This window comes from Lepisosteus platostomus, chromosome 3 (assembly GCF_059453375.1).
Source record: "Lepisosteus platostomus isolate fLepPlt1 chromosome 3, fLepPlt1.hap1, whole genome shotgun sequence".
In the NCBI taxonomy this organism is placed as follows: domain Eukaryota; kingdom Metazoa; phylum Chordata; class Actinopteri; order Semionotiformes; family Lepisosteidae; genus Lepisosteus; species Lepisosteus platostomus.
Window position 1 is genome coordinate 57,312,368 of NC_142613.1, and position 25,726 is coordinate 57,338,093.

The 25,726-nt window shown below is 36.5% G+C and overlaps 1 protein-coding gene across 1 annotated transcript in view; it reads left to right on the forward strand.

Moving 5' to 3' along the window:
• mmut (methylmalonyl CoA mutase) overlaps window positions 1–25,462 on the forward strand; it is a 30,405-nt gene extending 4,943 nt beyond the window's left edge. Inside the window, exons 7-13 of the mRNA XM_088626159.1 lie at window positions 164–275; window positions 3,833–3,948; window positions 7,336–7,451; window positions 11,982–12,113; window positions 14,864–15,011; window positions 17,616–17,783; window positions 24,917–25,462. Coding sequence (XP_088482285.1) covers window positions 164–275; window positions 3,833–3,948; window positions 7,336–7,451; window positions 11,982–12,113; window positions 14,864–15,011; window positions 17,616–17,783; window positions 24,917–25,045 — 921 coding nt within the window. The 3' untranslated portion in view covers window positions 25,046–25,462. The remainder of the gene's footprint in view (window positions 1–163; window positions 276–3,832; window positions 3,949–7,335; window positions 7,452–11,981; window positions 12,114–14,863; window positions 15,012–17,615; window positions 17,784–24,916) is intronic.
• Window positions 25,463–25,726: the final 264 nt, after the last annotated feature.

A 25,726-nucleotide genomic window follows, 5' to 3' on the forward strand; every position in this document is an offset into this window, starting at 1 on the left:
GATGAAAAGAAGACAAGAATGCCAGAGGGAAATGATAGATGAGAAAAAATGGAACTTGGTAGACTTTGTTTAAAAAACAAAACAAAATATGAGCTGAAGTAAGAACAATGCTCGCAGGATTCCAGTGTTCATAAATGCCTTTCTTTATGTACCTTCCTCACAGTTCATACAGGAGATTGAAGAGATGGGAGGCATGGCCCGTGCTGTAGCTGAAGGCATCCCCAAACTGCGCATTGAGGAGTGTGCTGCACGCAGACAGGCCCGGATTGACTCAGGTACCACACCACAGTCTCCACACCAGGGCTCCGATTCAGGGAATGCCGAACATCAAGAAAAAAAAATATTAAGTCCATAAACTGTTATTTCAGTCACAAGTCTGTAATGTTATGGCCCAGCATTAGTTCGAAGTTGTTCCCTCTAAGGTTTGCAACAATCCCTAGCCTGTCCCAGAAGCACAGGGCAGGAATTGGGACTATACCCTGGATGGAACACCAGGGGGAGCCCAAACACACATAGACAATTTGGAGACAGCAGATCTCCTTTCTACAGTGTCTTTGTAAAGTGTGGGGAAACCAAAGAATAGCAGTACCTGGGACAAACACAAATGAACATGGGGAGAACATGCCCAGCTGGGTCATCTGGACAGAAGGTGACCCAGTCCAAAATCAGGCACAGGACTACGGAGTTCTGAGCCGCCTGCACTGATCCTGTTGTTGTCAACCTGTGTTGATCTGTTTTTTTTTTTCTTTTGACTGAATCTTCTTTGAACTTTTCTGTGCAGAACTTTGGGATATTAGAGAAAATAAGACTGGTTCTTCTCTGGTGTTACAATGAGTTAGGCATGAATTCCTAGTTTTTTTCCATATCGCAAGATGTTATCTTTACATAAAATATCTTACAGTGTAACAGGCTCCCAGCCCTCATGTAAGATTAGAAAACACTAGTGTTTCCTTTGCACTATTTTGCAGGATGGCAAAAGCAGGATTTGCTGAGCCTTCTTGCAGAGCTCTACCTGATTAAGAATGGAATTAACTATTTTGGCAGAGTCTTTTGAAATATATTTGTGACATACTCCTTGTACCTTTTTAAGGTACTCCTTTACTGTTTTTTATTACAAAGAAGGAAGTATTGAAGTGTCGTATTGTAGCTGCACAGTGTGAAGATCGATCCTATTTATGACTGAAGCAACGAAACAACAATTTAGTACAAATGTGTAGGACTGGCTTGATTCTTTGTAATAAGCAGGAAGAGCAATGAACAAGTCATTTGTTCTTAAATTTTGCTAGTAAGCTTGTCCTGGTTATGAGGTTTACAGCAAAAGCTTTTGATGGTAATAAAATCAGGAAATAATGGCCCCTTTATTCTACTTTTTGCTTACCTGTGTTTACACTGTCAATAGGCATTTGGCAGCAATTTGTATCACATGATTGTAACACTTGATACTGTGTAACTGTTTCAAAGTGTACTTTGCGGGGTAAACATCACATTGTTTCAGTCATTGAAAGTCTTTTGAAATGTTTTTCCTTCCTTTGTTTATCACTCAAAGGCAGTTTCTTTGTGATCTGAATCCATGGTCCATATTTCAGTGAACTCTACAGTACTTTCAGAAAGCAGTGTTAGGTTATATTATATTTAAGTATTAAGGTGTATTATTAGGGAGTATTGTAACAGTCATATTTCTATTTTTTGTAAAGAAAATCTTATCTCCCTTCTCACATTATTTCCCTATCAGAATGACACTTCCTTTATTTCTTCTGCTACAAATCCCTTACGTACAGGTTGTCAGAAGAGCAGTGCACCTCTCACTGACAATTCTTCAAACTCACTGACGCCTGAAAATTCAAAAGACCTGTTCATTTGTGTTGACACTAGAGTGCAGTATTGCCTAACTATATTTTTAATAGTTAAGGTGGGTAGCTGCGTCAGCATGCGTAGGCTGCAAAGGAACAAGTAATAGGTTTATTCCATGCTGAAAAAAAGAAGAAAGAGAACACAACGTTTCGGCTGTGGAGACTTCTTCAGGTGTGAGAGACACCTGGTGACACACCTGAAGAAGTCTCCACGGCCGAAATGTTGTGTTCTCTTTCTTCTTTTTTTCAGCATGGAATAAACCTATTACTTATATTTTTAATATGTTATTTGTCTGATGCTTTTATCCAAAATGACTTAATTTGTACCTGTCTGTAGAGCTGGGAGAAATACCTTTCTCAAGGGTAACACTGCATTTTTCCACCCAGGATTTTAATCCACAACTTTCCAGATGTGAGTCATGAGCCCTAAGTACTACTCCATGCGGTTTTTAAATAGACAGAGGTAGAGCAGTGTGATGACCTTGAGTAATTTGTTTTTCCTGATTTTGTTATCTTTATCGTAAGTATAACGCAATTACACATCTGACCACACAAGTTTAATGAAGACAGTCCAGCCTGAGCAGATACCAAATCAAATAAGATACCGAATCCGCCTTTAAGTGGGTAATATAATCCACTGGTCATGCATCTGCAGTTTTCACAGTAATTGGTGCACAGTTACTCTGTTTCTGGTTAAAGCCCCAGAAAAGGTTTCATTTCCTTTACTGACAGACAGTTTTTGCGCTTTTACCTTCACACTAAAGCCTGGTTAAGTTCATTCATCCAGTCCCACCCACCCATTTGCTCTTGGTAAGGATTGCAGTACCACCTTAAATCCTGTAAAAAAAATGCTGGTATGCTGACTCTTCTGTGAACTTTTTTAAAAATACACCTGTGAAACCAGCCCTCCACCTCCTTAAAGCCGTAGACTGCTTCCGATTTCAAGCTGCTGTAAGAACAGCTTTTAAAAGGTGCATTTAAATATCTTGCAACCACATCTTGGCCTAATGTATTTCTTTGTCTTGCTTTCCAGATTTTATTTTATGTTCTATGTCAAATTTGTGTTCCTTGTCGACCAGTTTAAATGTGCAAATGCATTTGTTTAAACGCCATAATTGCTTCACCCTGCTCACAGACCTTTTTACCTTACATACTGCGATCTTTAGCACTTTCTCTATAGATTTGCAGCTTATGTTTACAGCATGGCTCTGCCATTACTGTTTTTTTCCTGGGTTAAAGATTTTGAACTGTTTTCTGAAATGCCAGTCACTTTTGAGTTAGTCTTCAGAGCCCCTGTTTGCGAGGCATGTTGATCTGTGGTTCACGTGCTTCGTACCACTGAAGTAGACGAGTTTCTTGAGGATGTAAGCCGTGATCCCAGGTGCAACATTTTGCCAAAGTCTGAAGGTATATGAAAACGAAGGAATTATATTTTTTTATAGGATTGACCATGATAAAGAAAATAACCTTTAAACGTTATTTTACCCTGGTTGACCTTTCATACCACCTTTGAAAAGACCCTTCTTGAGGGTTATGAATTTCTTCTATTAAATTTGACTTAAACTGCCTTCTTCTTTAACTTTACATTAACCATTTTTCAAATGTTAATGACCAAGAAGTGGTTAATACTTTCAAGTCGTTTGGGGTCACAAAACAGGGTGTGAATCAAAGGTTGCAACATACTGTATATGTTGCCTTTGGTCTGCTGCTAATTTTATTTGAACTTCTCTCATGTAAAAATGAAGGCAGAGTACAGTAGGTATGATTGTCAAATTTATGTAAAGGTCAGTGAACAGGTAGCAGATTTAAACTTTAAGAGGCACAACCACACCTTTCTTTAACATCTGTTTCTATACAGAGAGGCCAAACCCTGTTTAGAATTATTTTTGTTTGGGCTTGCTCCAACATAAACCGTCTTATCTGTTTTCCCTTTTTTAACTGTTTTAACCGATCTATCAATCTGCCACTCTCTTTGCCTGCAGGGTCTGAAGTCATTGTGGGAGTAAACCGCTATCGTCTGGAGAAGGAAGAGACGGTAGATGTGCTGGCAATTGACAACACCGCAGTGCGCAACAAGCAGATTGAAAAACTGAAGAAAGTAAGCTTCTTAAAACAGTGTCTGATACTCTGTAACACCTGCAGCACTTATGGGAGGGGATAGGAGTAGGGATCAAGGATGTTAGAATACTCCCTGGGATTAGGGCTACAGTCACAAACTTTAGGAATGGGGAAGAGCCCTTGGGAACCCAGCTATATCTGGTCCACATCCTCTCTGTTTCCTTCCCTTTGTAACACTTTTCTTGCAAGTCTACGTCACCGCTCATGATTTCTACCCAGCTAGAAGACGGGTAGTATTTGTCCTGTGACTCACAGCTCATTCCAGGTTGACAAATTAGAGAAAAAGTATTTTTTGGTATTTCTTTCCAAAACTCCTTTTTTAAGGATTTTGAAAATTTACACAGGTACAATGATTACAGGCGCATTTGTAGTGTTTTGTGTTCAGGATTGAAAAGGTTGAGCCCTTTTAGTAAGTAAAAGACAGTTCTTTAATCCCAGGAAAATCCTTCTCTGTTGACAAGCCAGATGCATCTGGCTGTCAAGATGTCAAGACAGGCTGAAATTTACAACCAGTCCCTCTTTCAGCCTATGATGTGCTGATTAACAATTTAGAAGCTTCATGTAACCAGCTGGGTTTTGGGTGTTTTAACTAGATGCTTAAATTGAATGACCTAGAGATGATACATGCCAGACCTAACCAAGGCATGTAAGAGGTGCTTGCTTGTTTTGTGAAAGGCCTAAGGAAGAGTGAATATTTCAGGTTTTTAGCACTGCAGTGAGTGAGACAACAGAGAGATCCTTAAGGCCCCTGACAGCTCACCACTGCCAGTAGATCCATCATTTCTGAGTAATATTCATTTTCAGAAAAATGAGTCATGTAGCCCTATGTCTTCAATTAGCTAATTCACCAGGCTCATAGTTAACTCTTCCATAGCCTTAGGAGGAGAAACATTGCAAATTAATTACAGATGGTGGACAAAAACATGGAAACAGCTGAGTAAATGAGGTACTGAATGTGAAACACTGAATATATTGAAAGCAAGGATTTCCACATAGCACAAGCAGAAGTTAATTTCTCACTGAAAAGCAGCGAGAGTGAAAATCACTTTAGCTATTGAGCCTCTTCCAGGTGTTTTAGATATTGGATGCCGATGTGATGAGTGCAGCTCTCCCTGTCCCTGCTGGGATTCAATCCTGGTTGCTCGTGGGCTTGGAGCACGCGGCGCACCAGCTGCGACTAGATAGCAAATAATTCCAACAAACCAATAGTCCAGGTTCTCCACATCTGGGGAGTTCTACATGACCCAGATTTCTGATCTCCCACTGTCACGATTTGATCATGGTCACTTGTGGGTCCAGAATCAATTAGCAGCCCTCTCCTGCCAGAGTGATTTCCACTGTGCCCCAGGACTCGATCTTCTGATAAAGCAGAGTTTTACACTGTCTAGATTTCAGAGGGGGGTGACATCACTTCTGTAGGCCTTTAACTATATCTGCAAGAAACTGGGCCTTTTCACATTGAGTATCCAAATCTGCCTTTATTGCTCTCCTTATTTAATTACTACTGGAAAAAAGTGAATTTTTCTTTGTATATATGAACTTAGTGGGAGAACCCACCACATCCACCTATTGAAACCCCACCTGAGTGGCAGCCATTATGCTTCAGCAGCAACAGTTCAGTGCAGAACAGGTGAAAAAAATAGAAATTTACCTCTGCAATTAAATTAATAACCAGATTATAATAAACAGTTTATAATAACCAGTCTTATGAGAAGGGCATGTAGTAAAGTGTCCCCAGTCACCATACAGGGTCATTGGTTTTGGAATTTCTGGTGTACAGCAAAGAGTGCCTCCTGCTGGTCTACCAACATAATATACCTGGTTTTCCTTAGAGGTGTCCCACCCCTGTTTTGACCAGGCCTTGCTTAGCTTTTGAGATCTGATGAGATAGTGTAATACATGCTAAAGTGGTGCTTTAGCTCTAACAAATCGTTTCATATGAACCCTTTTCCATATCAACTGTTGTATCAGTTTTGTTTTGGGAAGTTTTCGTTCTTGGGAAGATACATAATTTTATTAAACCCTAGTCACTTGGAGAATGCCAGATTTTCAAAATGCTTAATTTTCATGGCTTTTATCTGTTTTGTTTCATTTCTTTAAAATGTTTAAAGCCTTAATGTAATACTTGTTTTCTCATTAAAGAATAATAATGGACAGAGGTAAACGTGGTTTTCAGAGCATAAAAAAAATCCACTTGTCTATAAGGATTTCATTATCATTCTTGGAATATGGTTGATGATGCATATGAAGTAGTATTGTGGAAGGCTAGGGTACTTCCGACACAGAAAGTACACAATTTACAATTTTATTATTTTTCCGTCCTCAGGTGCTTTAATGACAGGCTTCTCTGTAATCACTTCTGAATAGGTCACAAAGCAATTGGTCCCATGGCTAAGCATTTCATTATATGAACGTTCCTGACCTCCAGACCCCTGTGCTTCAAGTTGTGGGGTGAAGCACATCCACTTTGCTTTCGCTGAAAGGTCACTTCACTTTCATTTAAACTAGACACATCAAAAGACATCAAGGGTCAGCAAAACAGAGAAATAATAAAGAGAAACCTTTTTTTTTAACTAAGCAGAGGGTCTTCATCATACCCACTTAAGCACATTGAAGGCTTTCACCTCTACTTAATGTGCCTTAACTTACAGTACTTAGAAACAAATGAAAAATAATTAATACGAAAGTCCATTACTTAAAAAAAATACAAATTTATAAATGTTTAATGTTAAAAAAAGGAAGTCGCCATTTGGTTGTTTGAACTGTGGTGACTTATTGACCATTATTAAATAGATACATTCAAAGATGCTTTCTTGGAATTAATCAACTGTGTCAGTTTTGCTAAATTATGTATAAACAAGTCCAAACCAATTTCTTTACAATGTATAGGAACAATAAATACATTTTAAAACCTGTATAACCCTTTGTGTGAAGGAGAGCATGCAGGTTTTTAGCAGAGCTAAAATACACACCTTTTTTATTTTCACTTGTGTTCTTGGATATTTGTTTCTGTTGCTTCGGGTAGTGGGCTCCAGTGGTTTAACCAAGAAGGGCATTTACTAAGTAAAATAGTTCAGACTTTTTACAACATTGGGCTATGTTGTTAGCAGACTGTGGGTGGGAATCGCCAAGTGTTAGTGCATAATTGGTTGAGCACCATCATGTCAAATTGTCTGGGAGCAGAGAGAAGTTTATCTCTCTCTACGTTGAGGCCAATTTAGAACTCTGCATGGGTTAGGTCATGTGTTATCACTGATACGACTCGTGCAGTGAGGGGGTCTGCTGTATAATGAAGTGTATCTGTGGTCATTATCTAAAACTGTGGAAACGTGAAACCAACCTGTGTTGCCTTGCCTGTCATCTGTAGGTAAAATCAAGCAGGAACCAAGAAGATGCTGAGAAGTGTCTGGCTGCCATTGAGGAGTGTGCCAGGACCAGAGAGGGGAACCTGCTGGCTCTTGCTGTGGAGGCGGCCAGAGCAAGGTAAGTGAAGCTCAAAGGCTGCTTCCAGGTGCATGCACAACCAAATTGTTCAATTTTTTTATACAAATTATACAAATTAATTGCTTGAAACCATTTTGTCTGCAACTGAGCAACTATTTCAGTGGCAAGGCCTGGTGCTGGAGCAGTGCACTTTGACAGGTTATTATATACAGTATGCAGAATTATTAGTAATTGTATATAAATAGTTACTTGAACACAGATAATTTTATTTTAGTTTTTAATTAAAAAAAATATATGTAGTGGCTTTAATTACATTTAAAAAGCAAATAACCATGAAAAAAAGAGGCAAGACTAAAATAAAAAATTTTGAATAGTGACTTTTTTGAGTCCAGTAAGTTGCATTGTAATAATGGTATCTAGATGAAGGCAGTCTGCAAGAGCGAGGCTGTAGTTCATGTACAGTATGAATATCTGTGTATATTACTTCATGTGTGGTATGTCGGGACATGTAGTTTGTTCCAACACCAAATTAAAAACTGCATGCTGTGAAGGAGACACTACCTGGTTTGTTTTAAATAGACTCTTTAAAAATATTTAAAAATTAAAAATTATTTTAGAAAATGTATTTCCCCCCCTTTATTCACATTTCTTGTTTATATGAATGTAACTGCAACAGTTGCTGTTTTAGCCTTAAAAAAGGAGATATTAGGAAGCAGTTGCTTTTCATAAAAAAAACTAGCATGTTAGAATACTTTTTAGATGTGTCAATTAAAAAAATTATTATAATATAAATTTATTTATATATAATTTATTATTATATAAAATTTATTACATTATTATTAAAAAACAATTGGCGGAGCAGTGGCTCTGTGGCTAAGGATCTGCACCTGTGACTGGAAGGTTGCCAGTTCAAATCCCGTGGCCGGCAGAGGAATCCTACTCCGTTGGGCCCCTGAGCAAGGCCCTTAACCTTAACTGCTCCAGGGGCGCCGTACAATGGCTGACCCTGCGTTCTGACCCCAAGCTTCTCTCCCTGTCTGTGTCTCCATGGAGAAAAAGCTGGGGTATGCGAAAAGACGAATTCCTAATGCAAGAAATTGTATAGGGCTAATAAAGAAACATTATTATTAAAAACAACGAAGAGAATTTAAAAATAAACTATTTTATATAGTGCCTTTAAAAGTAGCATCTCACAGCACTTTGCAGTAGGTGTCTGAATCATGACTATAGAGAGACAGACAGACAGAAACTCAAGGAAATGAATCCCTGGAAGAAAACACTTGTGTGTCCTAGTTGTAAGAGAAAGTGAGGAAGAAAAAACACCCGTTTTATGTGCATTAAAAGTGTTAACTATGTAGAACAGTTTTCTATAGCTGTTTCTATAAACTTAGTTCAAGCTGTTTTGATTAGTCTATAGTAACTCCATGAAATTAATTGTTTTCTGAGACATTCCATGATACCTGGTACATTAAAAAACCGAGGTCCAATCAGGCTCCATTCATTCAGAAAAAAAAAATACTGCATAGCCATGATACAGTTTAAAACGGCATCTAGGCTAAGTATAAAATATGTTATATTTTCAAGAAATGTGATTATCAGTGGCGCACCGAACCAGACTGCAGTGTGCTTTTCCCTAATGCGAGGTTTAATGCGGATTCTAGGTGACTGTATCTGTATGTTGGAGTCAGGACTTCAGAGTCAGCCACCTCAGAGTGACTCCAGCACTGGAGCACAAATGTGCAGAATGACAAGCTAATTGTTGTGTACAACACACTGACCCATCAATTGAAATGGGAGCTCCAAGTGTGATGGTCAGGAAAGAGGTCCTGACCAGAACAGGACAGATGGTCAGACATTTATTACAGAGCTCCACTTGTAATGATTGATGGCAGCCTGATTGTACAGCATTACATTGATCACATTCTAGGTCTATGCTGGCTGCCCTTCCTGCACTCACCTTCCTCATGTATCATGCATCGTACACCTCATTCTCTTGCCAGACTGAAGACTCATTGAGGAATTTTGGAATGAGGTTGGCTGATGTATGGCTTATGGACAGTGAACAGGCTTATGCTTGTCTATATTCTACCAGTAGGATGTGACGGAATTCCACAAGACAGCACCTGCAACTGGTGCAAAGATGCATAGCTTGTACTGCTTAGTGGTGACCACGCACACTACTGACTTCAAATGTTCATAGTCGATCTGCTTTTGATCAACCCTTCCAATGACAAATGTGAATCAGTGGTGTTTCTTTTAATGTTGAGTATAATATCTTATTTTTGTGGACAAAATCATTATAAATTAGGATTCTGTTTGTACTTATACAAATACCATTGCTTGCACGCTGAAAGACTTCAAGACACCTTTAAAATCAAATTGCTGTGTTAAGCCATAGTGTGTAAAAAAAAAATCAACGTACTGGTTCTCTGAATTTTACAGTTCACAGGATCTTTTGATACACTTGTGTCAAGATTCAGAGTTTTCACACATATAAATAGTCATAGTGGTGGTGCTCTTACTACATCAATGTGTAGAAAGAGCTCCTTCAAGCAGATTTTTTTAAAAAGCCTTTCATATGATTTTGACACCTACTTGTCATGGGATGTTATTACTTGAGGCACAAACAAGAATACACTATGGTCTGAGAGAGATTTACAACACATCTCTGAGATACTGGGTTTCCAAGGTGTCTGTGAAGTGAAGCGTTATTCAAAATTTGTTCTGAGGTTAGAGACTGAACTAAGGACCAGATTAATTTGAATCCTAAACTGAAACTGACATTTCAGAGAGTAGGTTAGGTAGACTGTGGTAAAATTCTTAATTAGCAAAAATCACGATAGTTGCCTGGAACATTTGTTTTACTCAACAATTTGCAGCACATTGAGCCATTATTGTATGAGCTCTCTAAAATGACCACAGTAATTGAAGGAGCCTGTCTCTCTCACTTTATTCATTAATGATTAATACATTAAATATTCTTCACACTGTAAATCTGGATGGAAGACAAGGGATTATGAACAAATATGCAATAGATTATTTAATCTTTTATTTCCTGTTAGACATCAATCTATAACCCATTCTAATTTCTGTAATTTATTTGGTTTATGCTTCACCTTTCAGTTTTAGAAAAATCACATTTGTGAAATGCACAAAGGAAAACACCCGCTATGCAGTAATAAAAAGAAATCAAGGAGCTGTAAGCTCAGTTGTGAGCATTTTCACTTGCTGTCTTATAGTGAGTTTTTTACATTCTAGATACTATTTATAAAATGTATTTTGTTAAGCAAGCATTTATAGTGACCTGGTTAGGACTGTGGATCCAGCTTTTCTACCTGTTTGTCACCTGTAAAGTCATTGTACATGTTCAGTCATTAAAACTGAAGATGACGTGACTGAAATTCGGATAAGCATGTGTGATCGCAGTTGTAAGGCCATGCACACTGCTGTGACTGATCGTGGTTTGAATGAACAGAACACGTTGAGATGAGTCTGGCTGAGGTGCGCTTAAAACATTGCTGTAGAGACAGAATACGTTCATAGCAATCAGAAGATTGCAGTTATAGTGTGAGCAGCTATAGAGATACAGGGATAGATTAATGTGTGGAACAGTAAATGTATTTAACTCAAATCATAACAGATATTGCTGAAAAAATGAACACATTAATATACATTCTTTCTCATATTTTCTGCTAAAAATTTAATCTCCTATGGTAAGTGACAGCAATCCGCAAATATTTATTTGTTGCCAACTCGGGGAAAAAAAACTTTTCTGGATGAGGTGCTTAGGTGTTACGATTGATATGATTGACTCACTGACAGATGTGTTAAATATTCCCTTACACCTACACATGTATTCATGTTACGGCTATGTTTAAGGAAGGATAAAAACAGAAGGAGTGTTATCTACATTTAAGATGTGTAAGGTATACTGTTGTCTCATACAGGTACAGTATATGGAAATCTGTATGTAAGACCAAAATGTTAATTCTAAATATATGTGGGTCCTAAGGCGTCTCCAAACCACCATTTATGGTAATAGCAGAGACTGACTTGGGTTGTGCTCATATTGTAGAAGCACTTTGAAAATGCATGAATGCAGAGCATTACAGGAACATGCACTTTAATGTGCTTCTATGCAACCCCTACACCAGCGAATTAAAATCTGACACATGGACACAGAGAGATGGACCTATATAAAACCCAACTTCCAATCAATTATGCTTTAGCGTTTATCATAAAAGGTTTTCTAATAATTGCATAATTATAGCAGCAACCTCAAAGTACTGACTTTCTTAGTCTACATAGAGATTGATTCAGATTATTTGAAATGATTGTGATTAAAGAGGGGTTTAGCCATTTTCTAATTACTAAATTGAACAGAGTGATTCTAGTTTTTCCCTAATATATTTTAGGTTTTGATAGGGTAAAACATTTTGAGGTGTTGTGTTTAATACTCCGAAAAAGAGCAGACTCAAGAAACAAAATGTTGAATGCAGCACAAGCAATTATTCCATTATATGGGCAAAGTACATAAAATAGAAGTATATAGTTTTTTGTTCTTTGCAGATGCTCAGTAGGAGAAATTACAGATGCAATGAAGAGAGTGTTTGGAGAGCACAAGGCCAGCACCCGAATGGTGAGTGGAGCGTACAGGAATGAGTTTGGAGAGAACCAGGAGATTGTGGAAGCTCACAACAGGTAAGACTTATTTACAAAAAGAAGCTGTCAGAAACATGTCCAGATTCCAGAGGCTCAGCTGTCCGTCACACAGAGCATGCTAAATACACAGTGGGGGTTAGAGAGTTAGTCTTGACTTCAGCAGTGTTAAAACGCATGTTAAATACTCCTCTGTGTGGTTTTTAAGATGTGAAAGGGCTTGGAAGTCTTAATGGCTTTGTCTTGTCTTTGAACATTCCCACTGGCATATTTTTACAAAGCATATTATTTGTGAAAGTTTTTATAAGGCTCATGAGGCCTCAGGACTCGGCTTTTACAAGCACAAATTTTAGAAATAGAAATACTATATAACACATATTCTTGGCATCTGAAGTAAGGTTGTGATGCAAGGATCTGTGATAATTAATGATAATTAAAACTTTATGGTGTTTCCTTTCAATAGTGTTTCAGTTTAAAAACGCAGTGTTCATTACTAATGTGTAATTCAAGGGCTTTGGCCTCCTGAATTTCTGAAGAAAGCTCATGCTAACTTGAAAATCCTATTGGGCCTTCAGTCCATCAATGTTTTTAGAACAGATAACATGTGTCATTTAGCAACCTTCTGTGAGGCAAATCCTTGTCTAAGAGGTTTCAGAAATGTGCAAGTCTGTAGCCTTGTTCAAAAAAAGGTCAGTTACAAATCCTAAAGAGACCATTTGTATTTGCCTAGCTGAGTTCAGATGGCATTTGTTAAGAGGGACAACAGAGGTGAACACAGCTGTAGAACATAAGAATTAGTGATTCAACATTTCACAAACCAAAAATTAGGTTTCTAGATTACTATTATCTATTATTATTGCTGTTCAGATATTTTTATTCTCATTATTTATTTTAAATTTATTATCCATATCCCTGTACTATTTCTTAACAAAATTCTTAGCCAAATAACACTGGTGGTTTAGACATATTGTTTTTCTTGCAATTTTGGGGACTTTAAAAAGCTGCTTATGTGAAGCCAATTACAATATGTGATGGGATATTTATATTTCAGGAAGTGGGCTGCTAACACATGTCTGAGATTTAGATTTTAGGCTGTGTTTAGGGTTGCTAAGGACAGGTGGATTAACCACATGGTTGGCTGCCATATTGGATTTGTGGGAAAAAGTAAATCGGCTTCAACTGCTTGGTTGATTGGAAAGAAATTCCATGGTATATGTAATCAAGCCAATCAAGTTCCAGACGTTCTTCATATCCATATATTTGCATATGTTCTGACATACATTTACAATAAAATCATTACAGAGGGAAAGATGCCTGTGGTACTTAAGATTCACAGCTGAAGCTGACCGGTCACATGATTTGGCAACTTAGTGAGACCTTGATCTTTATTTGCTGTCAAATGCAAAATTGGCTTATAGCTCTATATTAAGTGGGTCATAGTTACCATCATAACACAAATATAAACATTTTTATACCAGAGCATATAATATATATTATATGCTGCTCTGGTGTAAAAGAGTCTTGCCCATGACCATTGAACTTTCTGATTTCAGAAAGGCATTAGAAAACATTCTTGCAACTCTTTGCAGAGACCCCCTATAGGCTGATGAATATTACGTGATTTATCAGAATTTTCTTCTTGTGATCTCTGACATAAAAAAATGAATGTAGGTCCACTTTGAGCCCAGATTTTTGTAGCTATATTTTCGATTCATGCTTCTCTCTTAAAGCTGACTGATAAATATCATAACTGTTCCACATGACAGAGAATAATGAAAAGTCATCTCATCAGCAGGGATTTATTTACTTTCCAGTTCTGTTTCAATTTTAATTATTTTAATAGAAAGACACTTTTATCTATAAGACCTTTTGTACCTTCAGATCTTACATGGTAATCAGTTTAAGCTTGTGACTAGAGTTCTCTGAATATCACTTCATCATGGCTAGTGTATAATTAAACCTAAATCTGGAAACTTGAGGACACTCTTGAAAGGTTTTTTTTCTTTCGGTACTGTAGCTAACCATATTTACAAATATTTTAAAATCTTACTAATTTGTATTTGTATTTTAACCTATTTTGTATGTGAATGCCAATGTGGATCTATTTTTCACTGCTGCTTTTGTAAATTAACTTTTATTACTCTTCTTATTTCATAAGCATTAAGCCCAAAACAATTTAGAGTAACAATTTTTAAAGTCAAAGAAACCTTTGTGTCTCAAGAGAGCAGTTATTCTGATTCTCCTTAATTATACTTTAAATATTAAAATACAATTCTTTATGCTAAACTCTAAAGAAAGTAAAAAATATCAGAGTTGTGTATTCTAATGTTTTTTTTCTGTTCTTCATGTTTTTGTGTTTCAAAACAAAATCTATTAAAGTTATCAATTTATGTAAATGGTGAAAGCATTTGATTTGAGCATAGTGAAGGCCGGTCAATTGTTTAAACAATTAGTTTCTGCAAGTTATGAAGTTACACTAAATTCCTCTACAAACAAAACTGTTGTATCATAATATTTACAAAATAATTGTCTGTAGTTGGTATTTAACATAGTACATACATTTAACATTCACATACGTAGTTGTGAGCAGTGTTTTAACAGCCTTACTAAGTAACTTTAAAATCACATAATAATTTTATGTCTTTCGTATGAAGAAATGTCTTGGAAATCTTTGAGAAGCGCTATCATGCTCAACTTTGTTATGAAAAACAAATCTTTCTGTGCAAATCTGTACATTATTGTACAACAACGAGTATATAAATACATTTATATAAATACATTCTTGCTTGCAGAGTTGTGTTCTTCAGAGAGCAGGAGGGACGAAATCCACGCTTATTAGTTGCTAAAATGGGTCAAGATGGCCATGACCGAGGAGCCAAGGTCATTGCCACGGGCTTTGCTGACTTGGGATTTGATGTTGATATTGGACCTCTTTTCCAGGTGGGTTGATTTGTTTCTTTTCTTTCTGCTTCTTCTCAATGCGTTCCTGTTGTTGCTCTTGGGTTGTGTATCAATGCTGTAGTCCATGGAAGTAATTGAACTTTCAATATTATGTATTAGTTTTGTACATCTTTTCTCTTGGGATACATTCATTAAACAAGACAACTAATGACATTGTGATACTAGTCACCATATACTTTCAATTTTTCGATCTGAAATTGAGATTCAGACATTATTTTTTTTGAAGGCAGGGTGCTTATTGCTACTGCCTCGTGGTTCTTAGCCCTTGAGTTCAGTTCTGGCCTTGGATACCTTCTGGGTGGACTTCTCCCTGATTCCACACAGTGTTTCTGTAAGGGGTTAGGATTCATCCTCCTCATGGACATGCTGGCTAGGCTTACTGGCGTCTCTAAATTGATCCTGTGCTCTTGCATGTGTGAGCCCCGTGATGGTCTAGCCTGTCCTGCCTAGCGCCAAACCTGCTACAGGCTCCACTGGGGCTGGCAATTCACACTAATTACAGGGGAGGCACATTTCTTTGTAATGTCACTGCAAGCCCGAAGATATCTCAGAGGCCACAGGAGCCTCTGTTCTGCGTAGAGAACAGAGCTTGGAGGGGCTGTGCCAGTGGGATCTGTCACTTCAGGACTTCCAGTCATAGTTGGCTGGTCACACAACCAAGACTCCAGCTCATAACCTGTCAGTCACAGAGCCGACCCTGCATTGGGAACTAGCTTCTTTACTGATTGAGCCACTTGGGAACCCATGTATATGCTTTTATATGTTCATTTTTCTTACAAAAGTCCTTAGTCAGACACAGAAAATAAATACTCTGTTTCATTACATGATTTATGCATCATTACCATAGATTGAAATGAAAGATAAATTAAAAGTAAGTAAATAGTTAAAATCCCAAATACTAAAATTTGTAACAATTACAGCTAATGACACCTACATTTCAGAGTTCTTTAAACTGAGTACTTTGGGACTACTGGAACATTTCCTAGTTACTTTGTTAATGAAAGCTGTGTACTAATGAAGTAGATTTTTCAAAATAAAGAACTCTTAGAGCTAAAGAGTTTAACACTGCAATGTACACAATTTGACAGTGTATTTTTTTGTAATATAAATATGTCATGCACAAAAATAACTTTCTGCTGGAAAGGTCATTTTACAAATGACCATATAAAATAGCTAAATTTGGTTTTACCATTCATATTTTGTTTTGCTCAGACCAAATCTTATATTATAATGATATAGAACTTTATGGTAAACCCTGGTAAAATAAATTCTGATTTAATATGTCTTGATTTCAGGCTGTTAGGCCATAAAATATGTTGCTTTGAGAAAGGATGTGTAGACCTTGTAAAGGCACTCTACCTGCTTTTGAGGCGATGTTTCAATGTTGCACTCTAACCCTAACTTCTGACCAGTAAAATAAATGTTTACTGATATTTATTCATATCTCAGCACATTTGAAGTTAGCACACACTTGCACAAGATCATGAATTTATTAAATCCAGTGCATTTGCTTAAATTAATTCCAAATCCAGACTAAACTTTTAAACACACCTATACTGTATGCAAGAGTAAAAGGCAGCTACCCAAACTAGGTAGAAGCATTACTTGCCTTACATGTCGTTCCACCTGAATTGTGGCTAGCAGTGGATACAAATCAAGTCAGCCCTTTAATATTCAATTCTGTAATTTTTATTGCAAGAGATTGTTAGCATTTTGTTATCTATGAGATCCAAATCAAGTCTAATTTTGCTGTTTCTTAAAAAAAGGCAGAGATCCAATAGTATGTACAGGGTTTCCTGCAGTTGTATACAGGCCACATGGGCTGGCTGGCCAAACAAATGCGTGAACACCAACAAATGTACACAAGAATCCATATTGAAATACTGTTTTATAGTAAAACACCACAAGGTCATTTCCCAGCCAGCAGCCGCAATGGTACGTAATCGCACAGCTCTCGCGTCTCACATGTTGGGGCAAATCTCATGGTCTCATGCTTTGGTTGGAAAATCTTACATACTATATTTGTCTGACATTTAGGTTGATTAAAAAAAATAATTTTGAAATTGTTGTACAGACTCACAATTCTGTTAATTAATCAGTGGGGTGTTTGTATGTGAATAAAAGAAACCATCAATACAAATAGTATGTAATCGCAGTTTTTGATAGAAAATCTCGCGACAGACAGCACATCCTACAGCACAGTGTTCCCAATCACCATACTGGGGCACTGGTTTCAAAATTATCTTCTAGGGGGAAGAGTGTCACCTGCACGTCCACCCCCACACGACTTACAGCATCAGCCTGGTTTCCTTGGAGGTCCTTCTGAGATCTAAGGAGGTCGAATACATGGTGAAGCCAATATGAAAGCCCATTTAGATTATGCTGTTTCACAGAAAGCGGCAATCTTTCAGTTGTGGAGTGAAAAACGGCCATTTAAGAAGGGGAGTTATAGATTTCTTTGCCTCCTACCACAAGCTACACTACACCTGCAGCAAGATTTCTGACACAGGGTGTAGTAGCTTGTTATAAAAATAAATATGGTTATAGGGATACACTCTTCAAACAAAACTGAATATTTTGCAGACCCCCCAGGAGGTAGCCCAGCAAGCTGTGGATGCTGATGTGCACTGTGTTGGCGTCAGCACTCTGGCAGCAGGTCACAAAACACTGGTGCCCGAGCTCATTAAAGAACTGAAGAATCTGAACCGCCCTGATATCCTCGTCATCTGCGGAGGAGTCATCCCTCCTCAGGTAACTGTTTCTCCAGCTCAGATCGTATTGCTGATATTGTCTTGCTGTTTTATTTGAACAAAACTTATCCCAACTCTTTTTGGATACCTTACGTTTTTTACTTACTGTGAGTATTTTCATCAGACAAAAACACATTGTTTAGATTAAGATTATAACTGTCAGAATGTGAATGCTGTTTTTGGCAAAGATGAATTATCTTTATCCGAGAAGATGATTATCTGAGGAATTATAATAGCATTTGTCTCTTTGAAGTTTGGTATTTATCAAAGAATCACGTTTTCTGGGTATTCTTGGTATTTTGTACTTTCTTTCAAATTTCTATATTAATTTTGGTTCCTTGTTTGCCGATTGGAAGGTTTGATACTGGGTTTACTGTCCATAATTTAGTTTCTTTTTGTCCTTTCATCATTTGAAGCAACTGAAAGATTTAGCACTGTTGTGTGTGAGAAGTTATTACTATGGCTGTAGCACAGTCCCCGGTATGGAAAACTTGCAAGACAATCATTTGAGCCTCAGTCTGAAACAAAATCATAGGATGAGAAGGTTCCAAAATAATTCCCAGTGAATGGGTTAAGTAGTAAGTAATTTACTAATGTTCAGAACTTCAGCTACAGCTTTACCAACCATCTGTTTCTAATATGCACAAAATTAGTCACCTCTGGTTAGAATATACCCTTGTTATATTTTAGACCCAGGGCATATGTGAGTTTGAGTGGTCAAAGACCTGAATTTTTAATGACATAATAAGCAAAGCCTGAGGGTGGAGGCTTCATGCTGTCGGACTCTTTCACACAATGATTGTTTTTTATTTAAACCCTTCCTTGTAATTTTAAAATTGCTAACCAGAAGCAAAAGTCGTTTTTAGGTGAAATTAATTCAGTGAAGTACAAGCTTCCACTTAGTCTTAAAGAGCTGCTTTGTTATTTGCACTTGTTTGTCTGTTAGAGGAAGATCATGAGACGTAGTATCAGACTTGCATCCATCAGATATCATTTGACAAGCTCCCAAATGATTTTTAACATCATCATTTTAAATAAGGATAATAGTATTTTTTCATATCACATTGTGATAGTAAAGATTTGCAGTACCGAGAAGATTTGTGAACTCCATGACCCTGTATTGGGTGAAATGGTTGGTGAGTGGATGGATGAAACGTTGACAATGGATTGGTAGAGCTCCAAATCCTTAGAAATGGTTCTGTAACCCTTTCCGGACTGAGGAGCATCAATAACTCTTTTTACAAGACCCTCAGTTATTTCTTGGCATGACTTAACTCACGTGTGTGGTGAAGGGCAAACATTTTTTAGCATAGCAGATTCCAGCTCTTAAATTTCTCCATCTGTGTAATTGTTAGCTTTCAGGGTACGTAAGTAGGTGCAGCCTTTCATATTTATTTTTTAGCAATATGCATCGTACAGTCCTTAAGTTTTTGTTATAAGATGTTTTTGTTCCTATTTCATTGAGGGTATTTCATTATTTCATTGGGTGTACCCAAAGGTACAGTAATGAAACCAGTAATGATTTTTAAAAGGTTTCTGTCACACATGGTCAAATTTAAGAGTGTTAAGGTGCTAACATATCTGTTGACTTTTCTCATGTAACTAATTAATTAAACAAACAGCATATTGTGAGAATATGAATAGGGCTAACGTTCAGGGGTGAGAAATGCTAATAGGATTATAAAAAACATCACTTAAAAGGTATTTTGTTTGTGCAATTGGAACTATAGAGAAACACATTATTTAAACATTAAGACAGAATTACCAATATGCTAATACTACTAATATATTGTCTTTGGACTCTTGTTATATACCCTAGGCAGAGTTATATGATATGACAGAGTTGCAGGTACCAATGGAATTTTGTTTACAGGGATTATAGGACATAGTGTGGTGCTAAAGGTTGAGACTGTATAGTGGATATAAAAAGTCTACACACCCTTATTGAAATTGCAGGTTTTTGTGATGTAAAGCCAGAAATCAAGATAAATCATGTCAGACATTTTTCCATCTTTAAGGTGACCGTGCAAACAACAAAATTAAGAGAAAAACAAAAAGTACATAATTTTTCCTAATAATTATAATTAAAAAACCTACAACACAGGGTAAGTTTTTCTCTTGAATTTTGTTGGTTGCAAGGTCACATTAAAGATGGAAAAACGTCTGACATGATTTATCTTGATTTCTGGCTTTACATCACAAAAACCTGCAATTTCAATAAGGGTGTGTAGACTTTTTATTTCCACTGTATATAGAGAAACTGCATATTTCTTGTTGTTCTTGTAATTTCTGGTTTGCTGATCATCTTATTCATAGTCAAAGTTTTAAGACTTCTGTTCTTGTGATTGTGGGGAACAAACTGCAGTTGCCTTGGCTTTTGGCTGTGCCAAAAAATTTCCACAGGCTGTAACTATTCAATTGTGCACAGAAAGGATATTTTTGGAACCAGCACAGGTCTAAAAAAATATAAAAGCACTTTAGCCTCCAGAATGTGAAAATGAGGAATCTGTACTAACCAGTCACAAAGTTGCTATGAAGTTACTGGAGCACCTTTGAAACTCATCATTGACCAGGGAAATAACCACTTCTGAGTTGTGGTGTTGTCAATGAGGCACATGCCTGTCCTCTAGTCAGTCCAACTGTGATGTGCTAAAAGAGAAGTGGCTCAGAGGTGAGCAGTTAAGAGACTTCTGCCTGTACTTGCTCACTCTACCTTCATAGGTGCTGGCTGAGATGTGAAAAACACAGCTGGTGGTGCTAAACTGATTGGGTGTAACAAAAAAAATAATTGCAGATTTAAAAGTTCTTACAGAGATATTATACTGATCTGCATGGTTAGATCTAGGAATGTCCATCGTCTCTGCTACTGGCGCCAATGTTTTTAAAAGAGACAGACTGCCTTGTGGTTGAAGCTTTGAAACTTTGGATTCTTTCAAGAAGTGGCTGGATGAGATACCAAATGAGTCTGATGGGCCGAATGACCTCCTCTTGTGTCTCTGGTCTTATGTTTGTTCAGTTATTTGCTTTACTTTTATAAAACAATAATGATTCATCAAACATCCAACACCCTAAGTGGTATGTCTTGTAAAATGATCTCCTCACCTTGTAGGTGAAACAGTCAAATATTTGCGCTTGACTGGCTTGAGTGTTGTGTGGTTTGGGAATGGTAAAGCTGTCAGTGCTCTTGGCACACATCTGTATCTGTGTGTCTCACTTGCTTGACCTGTGTAGTTTAAGGGCAAGCTATTTTTTACCACTATGTTTATTTGAGATCTGCTCTATTAAGGTTTTGACCCACAGTGTGTCACAAAGGCAGCTGTTTTGACTCTGCTGACAATCTCATCTTTTTAAAAGTTTTAAATGTCAGATGAGCAAAAGAAATTGAGAAGAGATCTGATCCACGTAAAAATTCGAATTAATTTAGGATGGTGAATGAAGTACTTTGTTCAACAGAGAGCTACAATATAGAGTGTGGAATAGGCAAAGTTACGTTAAGACGTAAACAATTAGTGGACAGAAGTTTGAATGACGTAAATTAGTAACCTAGCAAATGAGCAAGTTGGTCTAAATAGTTTGCAGTCTTTCTTATGTTCTTACTTGACCATCTTTACCAAGGACTCCATCTTTTGAAATATAAACCACCATATTTTTACATTCTTGGTGACAGTTTTGGAGCAAAATATTTCCATTTGATCAGATAATTTGGTCAGCTAATCTTCCAACATGCTAGTTTATAATAAAAAATGCCCTTGAAGCTTTGTATAGTAACTGACCTTTTATGAACAGTATTTAGTATATGCCACAACTATTGGAATATTAAATTAAAAAAAAAACATAAGAAAATTCAGTTTTAAAAAATAATAGTCATTAAAAACTAGAAGAAAATAATCAGATTTTTTATTTTCCAGCACTGTACAATGCTGCTTGGGATTGGGAATCAATACTGTTGCTCTTTAAATGTTACATTTGCTATGAAATCAGTCTGTAGGGGGTTATTAAACCATAGCAAAATGTTTTGGAATTCATTAGTCTTATGTTAGACAGTCTGCAAATGGAGAAAATGTAAGTTCACGGTGACTACCCTTAGATGTGGCTGTCCTTTAGAATTATCCCTCTGAGGAACAAGAAAGCTCATACAGAATGTCCAGAAGACCACATCAAAGGATCCCCAGGCCCCCTGCATGACAACAACCCTAAACATTCCAGCTAATCTACCGAAGAATTGGATTTAAGATAAAAAAAGGGTTTTGGAATGGCTAAGTCAAAGTTGAGATAAAAAAGTTGAAAAAGTTGAAAAGTTGAATCGGGCTGTTCATGCCAACAAATCTGCAGCAGTTGAAGCGGTTTTATAAGAAAGGATAAGCGCACAAATTCCTCAATGAAGATCTGAGAGACAGATCACTAACTACAGGAAACATTATCTATTAAAGGATGTGGTACCACCCATTGAATTATTGAATTATTTCTATGCGAGTCTCTTATTTGGATTACCTTCATTAACAATTGGGAGTTCAGATCAAAAACGTTTTTAAGATAATTTGTCTGAGATATGAAAAATACTTTTAAGCCCCAGGATAAAAATGATCATTGAAATATGATGAAATAAGACCTTCAAACTGAAGATAAATTGCAATTTGTATTTACTTTTAACTAACATTTTAACCAGTTCATACAAAAAGGTATGGAGTGTGTTGGGCTCTTGCTTTGTTGTTCACTTTCAATCTCAGGATTTTTTTTAAAGAATGTGAGGTAAAGAAGACCATTCTATTCAAAGTGGTGCATTAAAAGTTTGAGTCATGGGCCTTATACTTTGGAAATTATTTTCTTGAAAACATAGCACTGTTGATTTTATGAAGAAAAGCTAAGGTGGATCAAGCTCAAAGCTCGCATACTAACACAGCGTCTCAGTATAAAGACATGTCACAGATGCACTTAGCTCCAATTTGAATTCTCTGATGTCCAGCTGGATGTAACAATTTTCTAAGCTAATGGCTGTGATTTTCCCTTAAGTGAGCTGGGAATGGAACAGCAAAGTACTGTGTAGTGTTCCTTAGGAACCAAGAGAAAAGTCCATTACCAATTGCTACCTAAAACATAGTGTTTGATTTGGACAGTGTATATATTTCTCCTTTTGTCTGGTGTAAACAGCCCCGACCTTTTTGCCCATTTTTAACATGACTTTATAGCTTAGTGTTTTCGTGTCTTTCAAAGGAATCAGTTTTCTGCTGACATGCTGGCCTGTTTGACCCTAAATCAGACATTTTTTTCCATTATTTGTGTATAACTAATTTACTTTATGTGTACTTGGCTATATATTTATTTTCTCAGATCTGTGAAGTTGGCCCCCCTATAAACAGTACAAACAATGGAACCCACCTCATTCGTTTGTGCAGTTGAAAGTAACTTCCCAGCTGCTTTTGTTCCCGAGATATAGTGCCTTCTTTTTGGGGGTGTGACGATTTGTTTTTATTTATTTTTTTGCAAAAATAAATTACAAGCTTAAGAAGAACCAGGATTTTTAAAAGGGGCACTATGCACTAAGTTGACCCAGGTAGTTCATAACTCAACTGCATGACAACATTGAAAACTCCATTGCCTCACATATGCAGACCGTGGAAATATTAGAAAATATTTTTATTTTCAGATAAAATAACCGAACATATATCTAGGGTCTTGATAATCAGTCATTATCCATGTCTTTGTATTTATAGTGCTTTTTAATAAACTGCAAATTTATAAATAAAAATATTTTTTCCATTACCACATTCTGAGAAATAATATAATACAGTATATGCTGAAAATGTGCTGGTGCAGAATCAGATTAAGTGGAAAATCATAAATCACTGATCATAAATACATAAGAATATTTACAAGCAGGAGGAGGCCATCAAGCTCATTTGGTTTTTCGTAAATAAATTACTGTATGTGAGAATCTCATTTAGCAGTTTCCTGTAAGAAATCAGGTATCAGCTGGGAAGCTTGTTTCATATTCCTATAACCCTTGTGAAAATAAGTATTTCTGTGGTCAATTCTTTGACCTTGGAGATGTATCTGGTTGGTTTTCTCTGGACAGATTTAACTCCTTGTGTTGTGCTTATTTTACACAATATTCTAAATGAGGAATCGTCCTTTGGTTTAAATTTTACTAAATTTTAGTTCTTTTAACTATATATCCTGAAATCCATGAAAAACCAAGAAATGACCATTTCAAGTGAAAGAATAGCACTAATTCTTTTACCCTAAAGGAAGCCATATGTAAATATGTAAACAAGCAATTTTATATTCTTTTATTTTATGTGAAGTTACAAAATGTCAATATTAAGATTGATGTTGTATTCCAGATTTAGAAAATATATAATTTTATGCCACATTTTTAATTGGAAAAAATGTATTTTGTTTTTTATAATTTCTAATATTATAGTTTGATCATATACAATGGCATACAAAATTATTCTCTCCCTTTCAAAAATGCCCCATTTTGTCAAATTACAAATGAATTGTGAATATTTTCTATCGAAACCTGAAACTAAAATATAGCCATTTCAAATTTACCCAGTATGAACAGAGTATTAGATAACAAATAGTACAAATTATGCAAAAGTACTACTGACCTAATGACCTTTTTTTTTTGATGAGGACATAGTAAATATACTTTTGCCCAGTAAGAATTTATAATGTCTTCTAAAAAAGTAAAAGAAGGAACAGTTATTTAATTAAGTGCAGGAAATCACATACATCTTTCTCTTTAGGCATAGGTCACTATTTTTTTCATATGGTACTCAATGAATCCAGTACATTTTTGTACTACATTTTAAATATATTTTCTAAATACATGCTTTGCTTAGTACTAGTTACCACAGGAATATAGTTTTAGTCAAAATGAATTTAGTCCTTGTTCTTTTAATGTTGCAAGTTGTTTCTGGGTCATGTTACAGTACAGTATGTCACTGAGCAGTCAAATGTTTCATACAGTACTGTTCATATTATATTAATAATATATATATATATTATAGTAGCACAGGAACCAAGCTAAATTTGCTGGTTTACCCTCATTAAAGAAACTGACTGTTGTGGTATGTATATTTTATTGTTTTCCATAATTTCAGCTGACATAAAAATGTGCTCTTTTTTCAGGATTATGACTACTTGTTTGAAAAGGGGGTTTGCAGTATCTTTGGTCCAGGAACACGAATCCCACAGGCAGCTGTAGAGGTGATTGACAACATCCAGAAAAGCCTGGAAAAGACCCGGCAAGCAATGTAGAGAAAACACGACAAGATACAGCTGTTGGATTTCCTGTAAAAATCTCATCCTGGTGTATATTGTAAAGCATTATCCTTTGTATTAAATTTGGAGTTTTCTTCACATTATGGAACATCTGTAAAATATTTTTTCTAATTACAATCTCATTAAAGAAGGCTGTCGAGGTGCATTGCAAGGTGATGTTATTCTCAGGATATGTCTGAGATTAAAAAAGTACATTTTCTTTCAGTACCATTGCAAGTGTGGTGCTCCTGATTAGTGAGAAGTTGCTCAGACTTTGCTTTTCAACAGAATAACATTAAATGTGTAATTTTTTAATGTGACATGTCTAAATGCAACTGCTTGTTCTGCTAATGGAAAATGGATGATGCTGGATAGATCACCATTAACAGGTCAAATAAATCACTAATACAATAATTACTAATAGCTTCACCATTAATCCTGAGGCTGGGGTTTTCTTTCTTATTAGTCTTTTACTTAAAGATGTTTATTATCTTATCAGTTTACAGACCAGATCTCTAGGCCAAAACTAGTTTGTACTCTCCACTTTTAATACAAGAGTCTATTTATCCATGTTAGCCCATTGCCTAAAACCATCGCAGAGGGAGTGACATGCAGTGTTGTTCATCAAACCAGGAGTTTAGTTGCACTTTACGTGGCAAACAGAAATAAAAGATGCAG